This window comes from Arachis ipaensis, chromosome B6 (assembly GCF_059453495.1).
Source record: "Arachis ipaensis isolate K30076 ecotype BB chromosome B6, ASM5945349v1, whole genome shotgun sequence".
Taxonomy (NCBI): domain Eukaryota; kingdom Viridiplantae; phylum Streptophyta; class Magnoliopsida; order Fabales; family Fabaceae; genus Arachis; species Arachis ipaensis.
In genome coordinates, this window is record NC_142441.1 from 146,333,846 (window position 1) to 146,353,451 (window position 19,606).

Consider the following 19,606-nt stretch of genomic DNA (forward strand, 5'->3'; position numbering starts at 1 on the left):
TATATATTCTAATAATCTTTTTTTTTTTAAAACGTGTACCCATAGATATCAACATACGACTACGTTTTATAAGTGATTTCTATAATATCTAAGGCTACACTTTTTAAATGATACCACAATTGTGTTTTCTTTTCTCTTATAAAAAGGTAACATGGAAAAAAGCGTAATCTATTCTATGAATAGGCTACGCTTTTTAAATGTAACTTAAAAAAAGTGTGGTTGAATGAATATTTTTCTTGTAGTGTACTGAATATATTTGAACAACTATATATGCTACTTTAATGTGTAACATAAGTTATGAGTAGAACAATACACAATATTATATATGAAATTGAATTTTATTCCGTATTTGCTACAACGCAAGATGACATGTTTTTTCTACAAGGTTAATTTTATTATATTCAAGATTGTACGTATAATAACATATTAAAAATTATACAAGAAAGTAACATTAATTATTATATCATTACATGAGACACTTCAAACACACGACAACATGCATAAAAAACTAGAAACTACATGAGACACTTCAAACACACGACAACATGCATAAAAAACTAGAAACTAACATAATACTCCAAGCCTTGTGCTATCATACCTAATATATACTTTTTGGCTCTTCCTTAAATGGAACCTCGTGAAGGTGCTTATAGCTGTATTTAGACTAAAATGCAACTCAAATATTGGTATGCGTCATGTTCCTCAATTGAAAAGAATATGATATATTTTTTACCAACAATTACAAATTTTGAAATTGAATCTTCACATAAAGAATTAACTTTAGACATCTTTGTCTAAGTTTTTACTCATCTAATAATATTCTATATGGGCCAATCAGAACCAGGCATATTTTGGAGTAAAAGAAAATTATTAAAAAATAACATAGTTGTATATATGCAAAGACATATAACTATGCGCATCATATGGCCACGCTACGGAGAACAACGGTTTCAATAGTAAGACCAGGACCAAATCCAAAAAGTACACCCCAATCAAGTCCTTCTCCAGTGGTTTTAAGTCCATTTTCAAGAGACTTCTTCCTCATCAAATCCATAATGAAGAACACACATGCACTTGACATGTTACCGTAATTACTAAGCACATCTCTGGTGGCTTTCATCTTTTCTGGTTTCAAATTCACCTTTTGTTCAACCTGGTCTAGAATTGCACGTCCACCAGGATGTGCAATCCAAAATATTGAGTTATAATCAGATATACCCAACGGATCAAAAGCTTTACTGAGTGCTTCGTTGATATTTTGCGAAATAATATCAGGAACACTCTTGTTAAGATAGAATGTAAGCCCAACTTCACGAAGGAGACCACCGATGGCTCCATGGCTGCCAGGGACAAGTTTTTGATCAGTCGAAACAAGCTCAAAGATAGGCTTCTCAACCTCTGGCACAGGATCAGAACCAATGATAATCGCAGCAGCTCCATCCGCAAACAATGCTTGCCCTACAAGACTATCCATGTCTGTCTCACTAGGACCACGGAAAGTAACTGCAGTATTCTCAGAACAAACGATAAGCACACGAGCATCCTTGTTGTTTTCAGCCAAGTCCTTAGCCAAGCGAAGGACAGTGCCGCCAGCGAAGCAACCTTGGTGGTACATCATGTACCTCTTGACGCATGGGTCGAGTCCTAAGAGTACGATGAGTTCATAATCAATGCCAGGCAACGCAACGCCGCTGGTGGTACAGAAGATCAAATGCGTGATCTTAGACATTGGCTGGCCCCATTCCTTGATGGCCTTGGTTGCAGCCTCTTTTCCAACCCTTGGTACCTCCCTAATCATCATATCTTCCCTTGCATCCAATGATGGTGCCTTGTATGCGCACATGTTGGGATTCTCTTTTAGTATCTCTTCTGTTAAGTACATATGTCTATTCTTGATCATTGTCCTCTCACCTAAAATATAATGATATGTAATTCACATCCATCAGTACTCTTTTTCAAATTTAAAAATCATCTACTTATATATAAAAAAAATTGGGTTTTGACATTTTAAATTCCGTTCAGTTCGCATATCAAACCTTTCAAGTTATTCATGTAGTGATTTAATTTAAACTTTCAGGTTTGATTTTAATAGTTTATCTAAATTTAATTATAGATATAATGTATTAAATCTAATTATATATGAGTAAATAAATGAGTATGTGAAAGATCAAGAAAGTATATATGACCAAAATAAATTTGTTATGTTTAGAAACATAGGAAAATAGTAACTTGTTAAGTAGTTATTATTGTTATTACTATGAGTTGGATATATATCATATTATGGTACACGGTATAATATGTTAATTGTTGTGTATCAATAATTAATATGAAAGTAAAATAATGAATTTTAGGTTGATAAATATTAAATTAAATAACATTAAAATATTTGATAACAATACTTACAAATACGTTGGAATTTTTTCTTTAAGTCGGTCATGTGTTCGCTATTGGTTACTCTGAAATAATAATCTGCATATGTACTCTGATCAATACAATTTGCTGGATTTGCTGTACCAATCGCCAACACGGTTGCTGGGCCTTCTGCCCTTTGTTGAACCTTGCGGATGTCACTCACAGCCACCATGTTTTCTTAGCTAAGTTCTTTGGGATAGCAATAAGCTCAGATATGTTCTTTGGAATAACAAATGTATTTTGATTTGATGAAGACTTAGACAGGGGTGGGGGGATATTTATATGCTTGAGAGTAGGGGCATATGTGGAATTAAATAGAAAGCGTGCTCAAATGGTCAGCAGTGCTCGAAAACGATGTTCTCTCACTTCTTAGTTGTTCTACTTTGACTTTGGTTTATTTTTATTTTGTGTTTGGTAGAATATAGTAGTATTTTTATTTCTCTTTGTTTTTTTATGGCAATCAACTTTGATTCCGTTTGTTAGGAGTATCGTAGTTTTGGGCATATGATGATAGGTGCATGCAGTAGGTAGCTGGGCACTCGTGCTTATTATTACCATTATATCCATGTCATGTTGAAATTAAATCTCTCGAATTAAAAATGTTTGTGTGTTACTTATTAACTAGTGGTACTTAATTAATTATTGTATATTTATAGTTAAGTGATCTTATTATTTCAGAAATACTATTTATTTTTTAAATTTTAGTTTTTAGTCCGTCTTTAAATTTAATAATATATTATTTTAATTTTTTATACCCATTTTTATGGTAATAATTATTTAAAAAATTAGGAAAATTATTTATTTTTATTTTTATTTTTTTAAAAATTGAATAAAAGACAATTTTTAAAGGCCATCTAATTATACTGTTATTATTTTAATAAGAATTTCAACATTCAAAGCGATGTATACTTTGACTGGGTGTCTGAGGAGTATGGTGGATGACACTGGAGTTTACCATCATATATATGTCTGGTCTTAATTAATTAGTCTTGCTTGAACAAGTTAAACAATAATATAATTAATTATATTATTTTATATACTACTACATATATACTATATATAATTTTTATTACTGGTCACTCTCTCATCATTTTATCAATGGGAAATATATTTTCATAAAAAAACTATTGCAATTCACAACTTATAAACTTGTAACAGTAAAACATTTTTGCTTCGAAGAGATTTCAGCATGATATGGATAAATGGTACTAACGAAGCACGTGATGCCCAACTGCCTACTGCATCTGTTCAAATAGCCGTCACATATATAAAACAATCAATCATAGTCAAAGTAAAACAATAAAACAACGAAGAAGTCAGAATACATCTGCTGATGGTTTGAATAATCCAGGAACATTATTACGAGTTTACTATACTTTGAGTTGTTGAGCACGTTTTATACATATGTTCTAATAATTCCTCCATTTAATTCCACATATGCCCCTAATCTGATGCATATAAATGTCCCCCTTCTCCGTGCCTAATTCTTCACCAAAATACTAAACACATAGCTACTGAGCTTTGCTATCCCAAAGAACATAGCGAAGCTTTGCTATCCAAAAAACACATCTAAGAAAAGATGGTGTCTGTGAGTGAGATTCGCAATGTTCAAAGAGCAGAGGGTCCTGCAACTGTATTGGCAATTGGCACGGCAAATCCATCAAATTGTGTTGATCAAAGTACATATGCTGATTACTATTTCAAAGTAACCAATAGCGAGCATATGACTGATCTCAAGAAGAAATTTCAGCGCATTTGTATGTATTTTTATTAAGTGTTTTAGCTTTATTTTATTTAATATTTATTAAAAAAATTTCATTTTACTTTTATATTAATTAAAATGCAAAATTAACATATTATACAACATATCATATTCATTGTTTGATATTAAAAGTAATAACTACTTAATAATAATATTACTTTTATAATTACAAATTTGGATAAATTATATATTCAAATGGTACTTAAAGATTTAAGTCACTACGAAAATAACTCAAGAATAATATTATTGCTATATATTTCATTTTCTAGACTTTATCAAAGGTAATGATGGATGCGAATTACACATTATTATTTCAGGTGAAAGAACACAGATCAAGAATAGACATATGTACTTAACGGAAGAGATACTGAAAGAAAATCCTAACATGTGTGCATACAAGGCACCGTCGTTGGATGCAAGGGAAGATATGATGATCAGGGAGGTACCAAGGGTTGGAAAAGAGGCTGCAACTAAGGCCATCAAAGAATGGGGACAGCCAATGTCTAAAATCACACATTTGATCTTCTGCACCACCAGCGGTGTTGCATTGCCTGGCGTTGATTATGAACTCATCGTACTCTTAGGACTCGACCCATGCGTCAAGAGGTACATGATGTACCACCAAGGCTGCTTCGCTGGTGGCACTGTTCTTCGTTTGGCTAAGGACTTGGCTGAAAACAACAAGGATGCTCGTGTTCTTATCGTTTGTTCTGAGAATACCGCTGTCACTTTCCGTGGTCCTAGTGAGACAGACATGGATAGTCTTGTAGGACAAGCATTGTTTGCGGATGGAGCTGCTGCGATTATCATTGGTTCTGATCCTGTGCCAGAGGTTGAGAAGCCTATCTTTGAGATTGTTTCGACCGATCAAAAACTCGTCCCTGGCAGCCATGGAGCTATCGGTGGTCTCCTTCGTGAAGTTGGGCTTACATTCTATCTTAACAAGAGTGTTCCTGATATTATTTCGCAAAATATCAACGACGCACTCAGTAAAGCTTTTGACCCATTGGGTATATCTGATTATAACTCAATATTTTGGATTGCACACCCTGGTGGACGTGCAATTTTGGACCAAGTTGAACAGAAGGTGAACTTGAAACCAGAAAAAATGAAAGCTACTAGAGATGTGCTTAGTAATTATGGTAATATGTCAAGTGCATGTGTGTTCTTCATCATGGATTTGATGAGGAAGAAGTCTCTTGAAGAAGGACTTAAAACCACCGGTGAAGGACTTGATTGGGGTGTGCTTTTTGGCTTTGGTCCTGGTCTCACCATTGAAACCGTTGTTCTTCGTAGTGTGACCATTTGATACACTTAATTATATATCTATCTCTGCAAATATATGATTGTGTTATTTTTTAATAGTTTTTTTTGCTCCAAAATAAGGTCTTGATTGGCCCATATATTATTAATTGAGAGAAAACTTAGACAAAGTTGTCTATAGTTATTTGTTTATGCGAAGATTCAACATCAAAATTTGTAACTGTTAGTAAAATAAAATCAAATTCTTTTTTTTTTTAGCAACATGTCACATACCAATATACATTTGGCTTGCATTTTCATCTAAAAACAATTATAAGTACCTTCGTATGAGGTTCCATTTATAATAAAGTAAAAAACTATTAGCTATGATAGTGTAACGCTTGATAGTATTATGTTTGCAACTTTTATATTATTGTGTGCCTAAATATCCCATATAATTATCCCCCAACCCCCTGCCTCTACTCCATCTTCTCTTACCCTTACATACACCGAACTCATTTTGCATTTTGTCATCCCTAGTTATTGCAAAGCCGCAGATTCGCAGATTGGACGATGTTTTCTTCAATTTGAAAGACATTATTGTTATTGATTGTTGTTGTTGCTGCTAGTGGCTTTGGTGGGCACTACAAGATAGGTGCGTCTTTGCAGCAGTTTTTTTCATGATTAGCGGCAGTTGATGGCAGCAACACTACTAATGATATAGAAGCAAAGATGGCAATGAGACTGCTAACTAGTCTATAAAAAGAAATAAAAAACAAAAATGGTTTACTTTTTTTAATTTTACGATATATATATATAATCAAATTTAGAGAGACTATCCATATCATTATCCGATTTGGATCGTAATTGATACTTAATAGAAAGTATCTCTTAATAAGGTTATTATCAATTAATTTACTCTTCTTTTTATAAAATAAAGAGAGAGAAAATAAAATTATTTATATTTAATTTATTGTCATTAAAAACAAATAAATAACCACTAAAAATAATTTTTTTTAGTAGTGATATGAAGCCACACGTGTTATATATTATTATTATTATTACTCCACATTTAATAATATTATGTTATTTTTCTTTCTTCATAAACGACCTCCAATTTCTTCCATTATTTTTTCAGGTACGTATTGCAAACAAACTGCGGGCGAAAATTGGTGTTGAAATTAATGTAGTTCACATTAGCAAATTTGATGTACTTGTTTAATTCAATAAAATTTTGAGAGATCAATTTGATTTACAGGTGATTTTTTTTTTCCTTATAATATTCTCTAATTCGACAGACTCAACGGCAAATAAAATTCTTAATTCAGTAAAAACCAAAAGCAAATAAGTTCTAAAATGAACTTACAAATCCACCCTCATTTATTCTTTGCGCCATTAACAAACTTTCATCATCATCATCATTATTTAGACTCTACATTTAATATTATTTTATTTTTATTTCTTCGACCAACGACCCCCCCCCCCCCAATTTCTTCCATTTTTCAAGGTATTGCAAACAAAATATAGGTGAAAATTAGGGTTGGATACTACAAAAAACATCATTAAAATCGACAGTCAAATCAACAGTTAAACTATTGATAATATTAAAAATCGACGACGGAAGTGGTCGCTATTAAACTTATCGATTTTTTAAAATTCTAATAAAATCGATAGATTGCCAAAAAATTCTTTTTTTTTTGAGCAACATGTCACATACCAATATATATTTGGTGTGCATTTTCATCTAAAAACAACGATAAGCACCTTCGTATGAGGTTCCAATTATATAATAAAGTAAAAAAAGTATAAGCTATGATAGTATAAAGCTTGATATATAGTAGGAAAATTATCTCATATAGACCTTTTCAAATGAGTAGAATATCATATGCCTCATACAAATAAGTTGTCAATGATATATTTGTCTTATAGTGAATGATAGAAAGACCAAAACAATTCTATTTTTATGAATATATTCTCACAAATAATCTACTCAAAAACGTAGTTGTTTAGTTGAGGAGTAATGAAATAAGGTGCAAAAGTGAGTTTGGAGTTGTTGGACATAAACTATTTTTTTTTTTTTTTTTTGGCTTGGTAACTTGGAGGTATAAGTTTGGGGGTGGTGTTAAGGAACCGAGGAAGGATTTTTTGTGTTAGTTATCCCAACAATGTATTTTTCAGAAATTTTTTTCATTGGATAATTTATTGAAACAATTTTCTTTTCTGTTTATCATTTTCAGAATTTTTAATTTATAATAAGAATATTATTGTTTTTTCCAGCTATATGTAATAAAGACAATATTAAACAAGTTTTTATTGTTTTTTTTTTCATGAAAATTAAATCCTAATATAGCATGCATGTGAATATTAGTTATCACTATAGTGATTGGTTGCTGCCTTTATTTGTATGCTTAGCATCTCTTCCTAATGATAGCCAAACTTCAAAAATATTTTATTGTGATTATAAATTTTTTTTATCGTATGGTCTTTTATCATCTATTTATGAATTAAATTTTTTATATTCATTTATTTGGCCATTAATATTTTTTAAATATATATAACCTAAAAATATTAATTAATGACTTATCGTATCATATATCTTTAATAAATATTTTTCACTAATAATATTAACTATTAAAAATTTATTAATTATTTTTATAAATTTTTATTATTTGTCTGTTGTTAATGTTTATGTTATTACTTAACAATTTTCGTTTATAAAACTATTAACTACCTAATATTATGATTTGGTTAATAAAAATAATGACATTAATATTTTTTCTAAGTCTTGTTATTAATTATAATTAGAAAAAGGACTATAAATAAATTTAGGGATAAGTACTGTTTTGGTCCCTCACGTTCCCGATATGCAAGTTATGAGTGATCCATTGGTGCCTGCTGAACAATGTATGAATGACAGCAACTAGCTCTGCTCATCCTCTAATAAAATAAGAATCCAATCCCTTTTTTTTGCTTATTGCCTATTGCTACTAGTGGAGTAAGGTTAATCTAACTCCCAAGGTCAGGTCCAAGCTGATCCAATCGGGAAAGCCGGATCAGACAGCGTAGACATATTGCCAACGAATTTACTGACATTCGATCCAACCTAGTAGTAAGCGGAACTCACTTCATACTTGCAACAGAGTAAAAGCTGCGAGAATGCTGGATCGGGTTAAAAAAAGAATACGTAATTAAGTTAGCAGGTCTAATTCCGCGATAAAAGAGCTCTGTTTTCCATTAGGGTCAAATCCGAATACGTGCCTTCACCTCATTGAAGGCTTTTAACCATACCTGGTTCAGTCTGTATGGAGGGCGTAAATCATCGGTTTAAATCCGATAAGGGGCTTTGAGCCCGCCCCTTAATGAATCGAATGGTCCTTCGACCCCTTCATTTGATTCCGACGGCCGACATAGATCTCATGAGACCTGCCCACTATTACTACGAATAAAGCCTTGCCTTTTTCCTTCGCTCTCTTTGAATGAAACCTATCTCAATACTCTAATACGACAAAGAATTAACCTCGCCAAGTCAGACTCTGGTACTCTCTGAAGAAGACTTCAGGCAGGTCATCGATAGTTGAGGAGGGTCAGAATCGAAACCGTCCCCATCGTATTTGTCGATTTAAAATCATCTTTAAGATTTTTTTTGGGATTAAAATCGTCCATTTAATTTTTTCGGACAAAAATACTCCCACCACTACCAGCACCTTTACCTCCTCCTCCTCCTCCATCACCACCACCACCACCACCACCACCACCAAAAATAACAACATCAATGAAATAAAATTCAACAAATCAAATAATCAAAAATTCAACAAATCATCACAAATTCAACAAATTCAATAACTAAATCAATCCAAGCAGAAGCAGAAAGCAGAAAAAATCAACACAAGCAGAAGCAAATCAGATGCAGAAGAAGCAGATACAGAAGAAGAAGAAGAAGAAGTAGATGAAGAAGAACAAGCAGAAGCAAAAAGCATAAAAAATCAATACAAAAGAGATGCAAAAGCTCAAGCACAAAACCAAGAAGCAGAAGCAGAAATAAAAAAATCATAACAAGAGCAAAACCAACAAAATCAAATTAGGAAATTAGGGATCATGATGAACAAATTCATTATTCAAATCCAGATTCAACAAATCAAAATCAGATTCAACAAATCAAATCCAGATCAACCAAATCAAAATCAGATTCAACAAATCAAATCCAGATTCAACAAATCAACATACAATAATGAAAAGGAAGAAGAACCCAGAAGATGCAGAACCCAGAAGAAGCAGAAGCACTCAAACAGAGGTAGAAATTAGAAGACGAAGCAGAAGATACAGAAGCAGAAGCACTCAAGCAAACCCAAAAGAAGCAGAAGACGAAGCAGAAACAGAGATCGAAGCAAGAAGAAAAAGCGGCGAGGCGGCGAGAAGCAGTGGCGAGAACGGGGCGGTGCAGAAGCCGAGGCTTTCTCTCTGGCTCGCGACGGCGACGGCGACGGCAGCTCCAAGCTTTGCCGGCGCCATCCCCCTCCCCCCTTCCCCTTCCCCCTCTTCCTTTCCCATTTTCCTTCCCCCCACCCCCCACACCACGTCCTTTCCCCTTCCCCCCCGTGTCTCCCCTCCCCCCTCGTGTCTTTTTTTTTAATTTTATATATTTTAATTTAAAATAACTATTTATAAAAAAGGATAATTTTGTCATTTATAAAAAATTTTATTAAAAAAGACGATTTTAAAATGAAATGTAACATTAAGGACGATTCTAAATCGAAAATTAGATGAGAGACGGTTTCGATTCTGACCTTCAACGTTAGGGACCAAAACAGTACTTATCCCATAAATTTATTAGGGGTGACAAACAGGCCGAAACTCGTCAAACCGGCTCATGTAACTCAAAAAAAAAAGATGGGTCGGGTTAGAATTTTAAGTCCTCTGTAATAAAAAAAAAACCACCGAACCCACACTTCCTGATTCACTACAAATGTCGTAGGTTTTTGCAGGGTGAGACGGACTTTTGGTTTTAAGATGATAATTGAATTTGGAACATTACTTTTGTGCTTGTATTTGGAAGGTTTGTTCATTTTACTTTGAGTTATAATTTACTCGAGAAATTGAAAATGTAAATAATATTTTTTTTACAAAATTTCTTATTAATAAAATAGAGACTTTGACAATGTTTAATTATATATTTCAGATAATATTTGTTTAGTTTTAAACAATGATGATTTTATTATTTTGTTTTAAAAACTTGGTTGATCATTATGTTTATTAGATATTTTGAATTATAAATACTTTAGAGTTTGTGAATTTAAAAATTATAATTTTTTTATATCTTTAGAAATTGTAAGTTTATTGAAATACTCATGAAATTATATATTTTTGATATTTAATGATTTAATATTTTTTAAAAAGAAAAAAAAGAATTGGCGGACTTAGCCCGCCAAATCGCCATTAAGTAAGGCGAGATAGAAATTTACGACCATCTCAATAGATGGGACAGGACGGACTAATCCGCCAAATAGCAGGCTTTTGGCGGGATAGAATGGTGCAGGATGGGCATGCTCGTTTGCCACCCCTAAAATTTATTTCCTCAATAGATATTAATTTTGTTATGAAATTCTATATTTTATCTAAAAATATAGCGTAATTGAGTCTAATTCTTACATTTTGAAATGAATTTACTCGAAAAATTTAAAATATAAATCATATTTTGTTTTTTACAAAATTTCTTTATTAATATAATTAGTGGTGCATACTTGAATAATTATATTTAGATTCTAATAATATTAAAGTCAACCTATTTTATTGTCTTATGTCATTAAAAAATTCACAAAACTGACATGAAAACCTAACAAGTTATACATTTTACTAATAATGTACACGAACGGTTGATCTTCTAATAGTTAAAAAAGTAAAAAATTTAAATATGTATGTTATTTTTTAAAAACATTAAAAAGATACAAATTTAAAATTCACCTTAAACATAAGAATTCATATTAAAAGTAGTTAAAAATTTGATAAAAAAATTTTTTATTATAAAATAAATTAAATCAATTTTTTTAATACCATGATTTAACACTTATGCAAGTTAATGACTTATTCATCTTGCGGTGATATAACTGTTAACCTTTATTGAGATTGGAATATAATATTTTCATTTAGTCATGTTTACGATATGTTATTGTTACGATGGGTAACCGGAGATTAGTGGGCTGGACTCGTTGGGTTGGCCCAATCGTCTGAAGGAGGAAGCCTTTGAATGGGTTAGCGTATGGGAGCCTCCGTCCGACTTGTATGTATGAGAGAAATAGGGGGTGGTACTTGCAAAGACACTCCGATGCAGCAAGGGTCTAAGCAAGTTTAAAGAGTATTGGAACTTAGAGATACCTGAGGGGTGTCATTGTATTTATAGTGGTGAACCAATAACCACCGTTGGAGTAGTTCCACTTTTTTAGGTGGATAACCGTCTTTTTATCTTAGGGAAGTTGAGATATGGCTCCTGGAAGTGGGTTGAGAGATTTTAGGGATAGTTATTTATTTGAATGTGTGCTATCTGCCAGCTAATCTGATATCCCGACTTCTTTAGAGCAAGTCGTCGTTGGATCCAACTTCTTGAGAGAAGATCGGTGTCGAGTGAGGGCCGACCTTTGGGTTGGGCCTTTTAATTAGACCTGGGCCTTAATATTGGGACAGGGTATGAACAGTGCCCCTACTCGAGTACGATTTCTTTTCCTTAAGAGTTGGATTCAAGTATTTTAACTCGGACTTGTAGCCGACGTGAAATGGGAACCGACGTGGCTTTTTAACCGACATGATTCAAAATATTCCTAAAAGTTGCGTCTAATCAAACGTCGCGTCCGTTAGGGCTTTTCGCATTTACACGTGGGGTGACAGTTACATTGGTAACGGTGCGTTTCTTTAACGATCGTGTCGATTTATCATTTATGCCCCTAACGTGTTTATAAATACTTTTCCCTCTCTTTCTTTATTTTCTTTCTGAAAAAGTTTTCGCCTACACACTCTGTTCTGAAAGAAAGCTTCTTCCTTCTTGGAGTGCATTGCTGCCGCTGTTTCTGCTTCCTTTCACGCTTATTAGCAAAGGTTAGACTTTTCTTTCTCTTTTTTATTTAAATACTTTATCTTGTGTATTTAGAGGAGTTTTTTGCGCATCCGCAGTGAGTCTGTTGATAGGTCTAGTGTCTCCGCTTTGGGCCTTTTAGAGACCCTATTTTTTGATCTTTTTCCATTTTCCTTTGTAGGTCTCGTTGCCATTTCTCCTATTTCTTTTTACTTGGAAAAGATGACTTCCCCCGTTTTTGAGTGGGTTGATGTTACTGTTCTTGGGGAGGAACCTCTAGTAGACACAGATTATATTACCGACCTCCGCACCCACCATAGAATCTGTGGCTCTGATGATGATGAGCCTAAGTATGAGTTGATTGCCCCAGGTCCCGAAGACCGGGTTTGCTTTGGGAAAGCTACTAACGCTGACCCTCCTTTCTTTTTTATGTACGATTGTTTGTTTACCCGTTTGAGTGTTCTTCTGCCATTTTCTGACTTTGAAATAGCTGTGTTGTCTCATTGCCGTGTTGCTCCTACCCAACTTCATCCCAACTCTTGGGGTTTCATGAAAATTTATCAACTTGTTAGTCGAGAATTAGATTTTTCGACTTCTTTGAAGATTTTCTTCTTTCTTTTTCATATGACCAAGCCCTTTAGTGGGCAAAATAATAAACGACAGTGGGTATCTTTCCGGGCCATTCAAGGTCGGAGAGTTTTCAACCTTTTTGATGAATCTTTTCATGACTTTAAAAAAATTTTCTTTAAAGTTCAAGCCGTAGAAGGTCACCACCCCTTTTTCCTGGACCAAAATTCTTTTCCTCGGTTTCCCCTTTATTGGTTAGAGGCCTCTCCTGTGGAGAAGTATGGTCTGGATGACCTGGATGAGGCTGAGGCGGCTGTTGTGGGGTTCTTCCGAGAGGTTTGGGGAAGGGCCCTTTATCTGGACACAAAGAAGTTCCTTCAAGGGTCTCCAAGCTTTGTTCGGACCCAAATAGGTAGATTCGTTATTGACTTGTTTTTGTTGCTTTGGACTTTGAGATCTTTGTTTCCGACTTGCAGATTGATTCTTTTATTTTTCCTTTTTATAGATATGGTGAAGAAGAATTCCAATTCCTCCTACCAGAAGGCCCAAGATGCCAAGAAGAGGTCTCGGGCCTGAGTTGACGCTGCCAGGGCCGCTGGCACTCTTTCTCCTCCTCCTCCCCCTCTTCCTTGCAACTTGGGGACCTCTTCTCGTCCTATTATGATATCCTCTTCTTCTGCTTCTTCTCTTCCTCCTCCTCCGCCCCGATCTTCCCTTGAACCAGAGGAGAAGAAGCGCAAGATTTCAGAGTCTGGCTCTTCTCTTGATGGGGAGGCTAAATTTAATGGCCCCCAATTCGTTCGGAATCACATTTATCCTCATACTCGAATAAATATAGATGATATTTCCGTTTGAAACCATCTTAACATTCTGGTCCAGGGGAGTGTCCATGCGACGGGAGTATCTACCAAACTTCTTGATATTTTGGAGAAGACTCCCCTTAACTGTTTGGGTTCTACCCAAAATGTTGAGGAGCTAGAGGGGAGGATCTTCCTTTATCAAGAAGAAGAGAAGAGGCTTAAAGAGGAGGTCGGCGAGCTAAAGGAGGAAAAGGATCATCTCTAGGAGAGGGAGAAGAGGTTGATGGGCCAATGTGTCATGGCGGAGGGCCTTAAGGAGAAGGCGGAGCAGAACTATATCAGGCTTTATGGGGAGAATCTTGATTTGAAGAAGGAGCTGTCAGGATGTCGGGAGGCTTTCCAGGACCTGGAGGATTCAGTGGCTGAGGGTGCAGAGGAGGCTTGGAGGGTTTTTAAGGAGCAAGTTGGGGCCATTGCCCCTGACCTGGATCTTTCTCCTCTTGACCTCGACAAGATTGTAGTTGATGGGGCCATTGTCTACCCTCCCCGACCTGAGACTGACTCCGACTTGAATACTCGCAGGCAGAGGATAATAGAATCTCCTCCTCGTGAGGAGCGTCAAGATGGATACCTTCCGAGTTCTTCAGAGGTTCCTACTCTAGCTCCTGAAGAAACTGCTCCATCCTCCCCTGCTGCTACTCCGACTTCTCTCCCTACTGATCTTCCTTCTAGCGGTACTGATCTTTCCATCTAATTGATATTTGGCTATTTGGGGGCCCGGCTTGTGGGCCCCTTGTTTTTTGAACAATTTTACTTATTGTTTTTGTGGTTGTTTGTTCTTAACACTTTCTGGCCTTTTATGGCCGTTAACAAAAGCGCCTCAATTATTGTCCCCCTTTTTTGGATAAGGGGTTTAAGATTAATTTGGTTCGCGCATGTTTTCTGCAATTTTTTCTTCGCTAGGTTTTCCATAAAAAAAAAAAACCCTTTTTTATCTTTTTTGCTTTTGAGAAAAACTTTATCTAGGCAGGCTTTTGTCTAAGTTTATTTTTTCAAATTTTCCAAAGACTCTAGACAGCTTTTGCCTTTGTTGCTGGTTTATCTTTTTGTCTCTTTTTGGTATTTCTTATGAATTCAAATTTTTCTTATTTGTATTTTTCATAACTTAGGCTATTTTCGTGATGCATTTCGATTTTTCTCGGATTTTCCGACTTGTTAGTTGTTGCGTACCCGAGTTTACATGATCTACTTTTATAGCCTCTTTACACCGACTTGTACCTCGTCGTTTTATCCTAATGACCTTCTAGGTCGGTTCATGGGATTTTTACGTTTTGTCGAGCTCAAATCGGCGCGTTTCGTAGAAAGAGTGACAATAACGTAAAAGGAATTTACAAAGAGATGTGAAAAAAAAGATCTTTATTTATTTACAAAGGTACTTTTTGCTACTAAGAGGTTTGGAAAATTGTCGCCCCTTAGTCCCCCATTTTGATGCCTCGTTAAAACCCCTTCAGGAAAACCCTTTTATTTTTGGAAAAAAACCATGAAGTCGGGAAAAAGAGTACATCAGGGAATGGAGTTCGCTTCTAACTATAGTACCTTTTCATGTTACAAGCATGCCACGACCTAGGTAATTCGGTGTCGTTCAAGTCGATCACCTTGTAGTAGCCTTTTCCTAGGATCTCTTTAATTTTGTATGGTCCTTTCTAGTTGGCAGCAAGCTTTCCATTCCCAGATTTGTTAACTCCTATGTCGTTTCTGATCAAGTCATCTGGGGCGAAGCTTCTTCGAATGACTTTTTTGTTGTATATATTTGTCATCCTTTGCTTTAGTGCTGCTTCTCTTATCTGGGCTTGTTCTCGGACTTCGGTGAGTAGCTTGAGTTCTTCTTTGTGCCCCTGTATGTTTCCAACCTCGTCGTAGAAGCTTACCCTTGGACTTTGCTCGTTGATTTCAACTGGTATCATGGCTTCTATGCCATAAACAAGTCAGAAGGGTGTTTCCCCTATGGCAGACTGAGGTGTAGTCCGATAAGCTCATAGTACTTGAGGGAGTTCTTCAGCCCAGACTTCTTTTTGAATCTTGCAACCTTTTCTTCAACCCTGCCAGTATAACCTTGTTGGCTGCCTCGACTTGTCCATTCACTTGTGGATGTTTTACCGAGGTCAATTGATGCTTGATCTTCATACTGGCTACCAGGTTTCTGAAGGTAGAGTCGATGAACTGAGTACCATTATCAGTGGTAATGGAGTAAGGTACCCCATACCTTGTGATAATGTTCTTGTAGAGGAATTTCCGACTTCTCTGGGCGATGATGGTGGCCAATGGTTCTGCTTCGATCCATTTTGTGAAATAGTCTACTCCCACTATTAAGTATTTTACTTGTCCAAGTGCTTGGGGGAAGGGTCCTAATAGGTTCAATCCCCATTTCACAAAAGGCCTTGGAGAAGTTATACTTATGAGCTCATCGGGGGGAGCGAGCGACGTGGAAGTTTGCATGCATTTGGTATGGCTGACACTTCTTTACGAACTCGGTAGCATCTTTCTGCAAAGTCGGCTAGTAGAACCCGGCTCGGATGACTTTTCTAGCCAGGGACCTCGCTCCGAGATGATTTCTGCAGATACCATTGTGGACTTCTTCTAAGACTTCTGTTGTCCTTGAGGTCGGGACGCACTTTAATAATGGTGTTGATATCTCCCTTTTATAGAGGATATTTTTCACCAAGGTGTAATTTTGTGCATCCTTCCAGATTTTCTTGGCCTCTTTTTCCCCTTTTGGTAGGATGTCGAATTTCAAATATTCGACTAGTGGGTTCATCCATCCGAGGTCCAATCTGTATACTTCAAGGATATCTTGTTTGACTTCTGCCTTTGAGACAGAGGGTTCTTGGAGAGTTTCTTGGATCAGGCTTCTATTATTCTCCTCTGATTTGGTACTTGCTAGCTTGGAAAGGGCATCTGCTCTGCTGTTGAGATCCCAATTTATGTGCTTGACCTCGGTCTCAGCAAATCGTCCAAGGTACTCTAAGGTTTTGTCCAAGTACCTTTTCATATTGGGATCTTTAGCTGATACTCTCCATTTATTTGAGAGATCACCACCTGGGAGTCGCTGAACACAACTACCTTTGTTGCGCCGACTTCTTCTGCCAATTTTAACCCTGCAATCAAGGCTTCATACTCTGCCTGATTATTAGAAGCTGGAAATTCAAATTTGAGGGAGACTTCCACTTGAGTTCCCTCCTAGTTAACTAGGATTATACCTGCACCACTTCCGACTTTATTGAAGGATCCATCCACGTATAGCTCCCATGTCGTGGAGGCTTCCTCTTGGTCTCCTGCATATTCTGCCACGAAATCAGTAAGGCATTGAGCTTTTATTACCGTTCGAGTTTCGTACTCGAGGTCGAACTCGGATAGCTCTATAGCCCATTGAACCATTATTCCCGCAATATCCGTTTTCTGAATGATTTGCTTCATGGGCTGGTTCGTTCGAACTCTTATTGTATGAGCTTGAAAATAAGGCCGTAGTCTCCGAGAGGCTACTATTAAGGCATATGCAAACTTCTCAAGTTTTTTATACCTTAATTCAGGGCCTTGTAGGACTTTGCTAGTGAAGTATACAGGATGCTTCCCGACCTTGTCTTCCCGTATTAGAGCTGATGCTACAGCTTTGTCTGCTACGGACAAATACAGGACGAGTTCTTCCCCAACTTTAGGTCGGGTCAGAATGGGAGGTTGGCTTAAAAACCTTTTGAATTCCTGAAATGCTTCTTCGCACTCAGGAGTACATTCGAATTGGCATCCTTTTCTTAGTAGAAAGAAGAGTGGTAGGGATCTTAATGCTGATCCTGCCAAGAACCTAGAGAGTGTAGCAAGTCGGCCGTTCAGCTGCTGGATCTCCTTTAGGCAAGTCGGACTTTTCATTTCTAAGACTACTTTACACTTGTCAGGATTGGCTTCGATTTCCCTTTGTGTAAGCATGAATCCTAGAAACTTTTCTACCTCCACCGCGAAGGTACATTTTGCAGGATTTAATCTCATCCCATGCATCCTTATGGTGCTGAAAACTTGCGAAAGGTCAGCCAAGAGGTTGGTTTCATCCTTAGTTTTTACTAGTATGTCGTCTACATAGACTTCCATTAATCCCCCAAGGTAAGGTGCGAACACCTTGTTCATCAGCCTTTGATATGTGGCCCCAGCATTTTTCAGTCCAAAGGGCATGACCACATAGCAATAGTTTGCCCTGGGAGTGATGAATGATGTTTTTTCTTGATCCGGCTTGTACATCGGGATTTGATTGTACCCCGAGTATGCATCCATAAACGACAAGTACTGATACCCTGAGCTGGAGTCTACTAGGGTATCAATGCTTGGAAGTGGATATGGGTCTTTAGGACACGCCTTGTTCAGGTCGGTGTAATCGACGCACATCCTCCACTTGCCGTTTTATTTTTTGACTAGCACCACATTTGCTAGCCATGCCGGATATTTGACCTCTTTGATGAACTTGGCTTCTAGAAGGGCTTGTACCTGTTCTTCCACTACTTAGGCTCGTTCAGGTCCGAGCTTCCTTCTTCTTTGCTGAACAGGTCGCGAATCGGGGTATACTGATAGTTTGTGCGACATGAGTTCGGGATCTATCCCTGGCATGTCGGAGGCTTTCCAAGCGAAGAGGTCGGAATTCTCTTGTAGGAGCCTTATAAACTTCTTCTTCAAATCTTCTTCCAGGTTGGCTCCTATGTTGGTATTTTTTTCCTTCCTCTTCTCCAACCTGTACCTCTTCAGTCTTTCCCCCCGGTTGTGGTCGCAGCTCCTCCTTAGCTCTGACTCCTCCGAGCTCAATTGTGTGTACCTCCTTGCCTTTTCTTCTCAGGTTCAAGCTTTCATTGTAGCATTTTCTTGCCAACTTCTGGTTTCCTCTAATGGTTGCTATTCTCTCTGATGTTGAGAATTTCATGCAAAGGTGGGGAGTGGATACCACTGCTCCGAGCCGATTTAGGGTAGTTCGGCCGATTAAGGCATTGTAGGTTGACCCCACATCGACGATTATAAAGTCGATGCTCAGAGTTTTGGATTTTGCCTCATTTCTAAAAGTTGTATGAAGGGGTATGAATCCTAGTGATTTTATTGGTGTATCCTCCAGCCCATACAAGGGGTCAGGGTAAGCTCTTAATTCCTTTTCATCCAATCCCATCTTATCAAATGTTGGTTTGAAGAGGATGTCGGCTGAGCTTCCCTGATCTACCAAGGTTCTGTGAAGATGGGCGTTGGCAAAGATCATAGTTATCACAACTGGATCATCATGTCCAGGAATGATTCCTTGCCCATCTTCTTTAGTGAAAAAAATAGTTGGTAGGTCGAGAGCTTCGCCTTTGACCTGATAGACTTCCTTCAAGTGTCTCTTGCGAGACGACTTTGTGAGGCCACCTCCACCAAATCCTCCCGAGATCATGTGTATATGCCTTTCCGGGGTTTGTGGTGGTGGATCTCTTCGGTCCTCATCATCTCGCTTCCTTTTTCCATGATGGTCCGACCTTTCCATAAGATATCTATCAAGCCGACCTTCTCTAGCCAGCTTTTCTATCACATTTTTAAGGTCGTAACAATCATTCGTTGAGTGACCATATATCTTATGGTACTCACAGTAGTCGCCACGACTCGCCCCCTTTTTATTTTTGATGGGCCTAGGGGGTGGTAGCCTTTCAGTATGGCAAATTTTCCTGTAGATATCAACTAGAAAAACTCGTAGAGGAGTATAAGAGTGAT

The 19,606-nt window shown here is 36.8% G+C and overlaps 2 protein-coding genes across 2 annotated transcripts; one reads left to right on the forward strand and one right to left on the reverse strand.

Annotated features, from left to right (window-relative positions):
* Positions 1–698: 698 nt before the first annotated feature.
* Positions 699–2,665, reverse strand: LOC107605370 (stilbene synthase 3-like). The gene is made up of 2 exons (XM_016307234.3): positions 2,404–2,665; positions 699–1,911 (listed from the first exon to the last, which is right to left on the reverse strand). The coding sequence occupies exons 1-2, from the start codon at positions 2,582–2,584 to the stop codon at positions 920–922; spliced, it is 1,173 nt and encodes a 390-aa protein (XP_016162720.2). The 5' UTR covers positions 2,585–2,665; the 3' UTR covers positions 699–919.
* Positions 2,666–3,882: 1,217 nt separating this feature from the next.
* Positions 3,883–5,694, forward strand: LOC107605371 (stilbene synthase 3-like). The gene is made up of 2 exons (XM_016307236.3): positions 3,883–4,169; positions 4,492–5,694. Exons 1-2 carry the CDS (start codon positions 3,992–3,994, stop codon positions 5,481–5,483), a joined length of 1,170 nt encoding a protein of 389 aa, XP_016162722.1. The 5' UTR covers positions 3,883–3,991; the 3' UTR covers positions 5,484–5,694.
* The last annotated feature ends 13,912 nt before the right edge of the window (positions 5,695–19,606 follow it).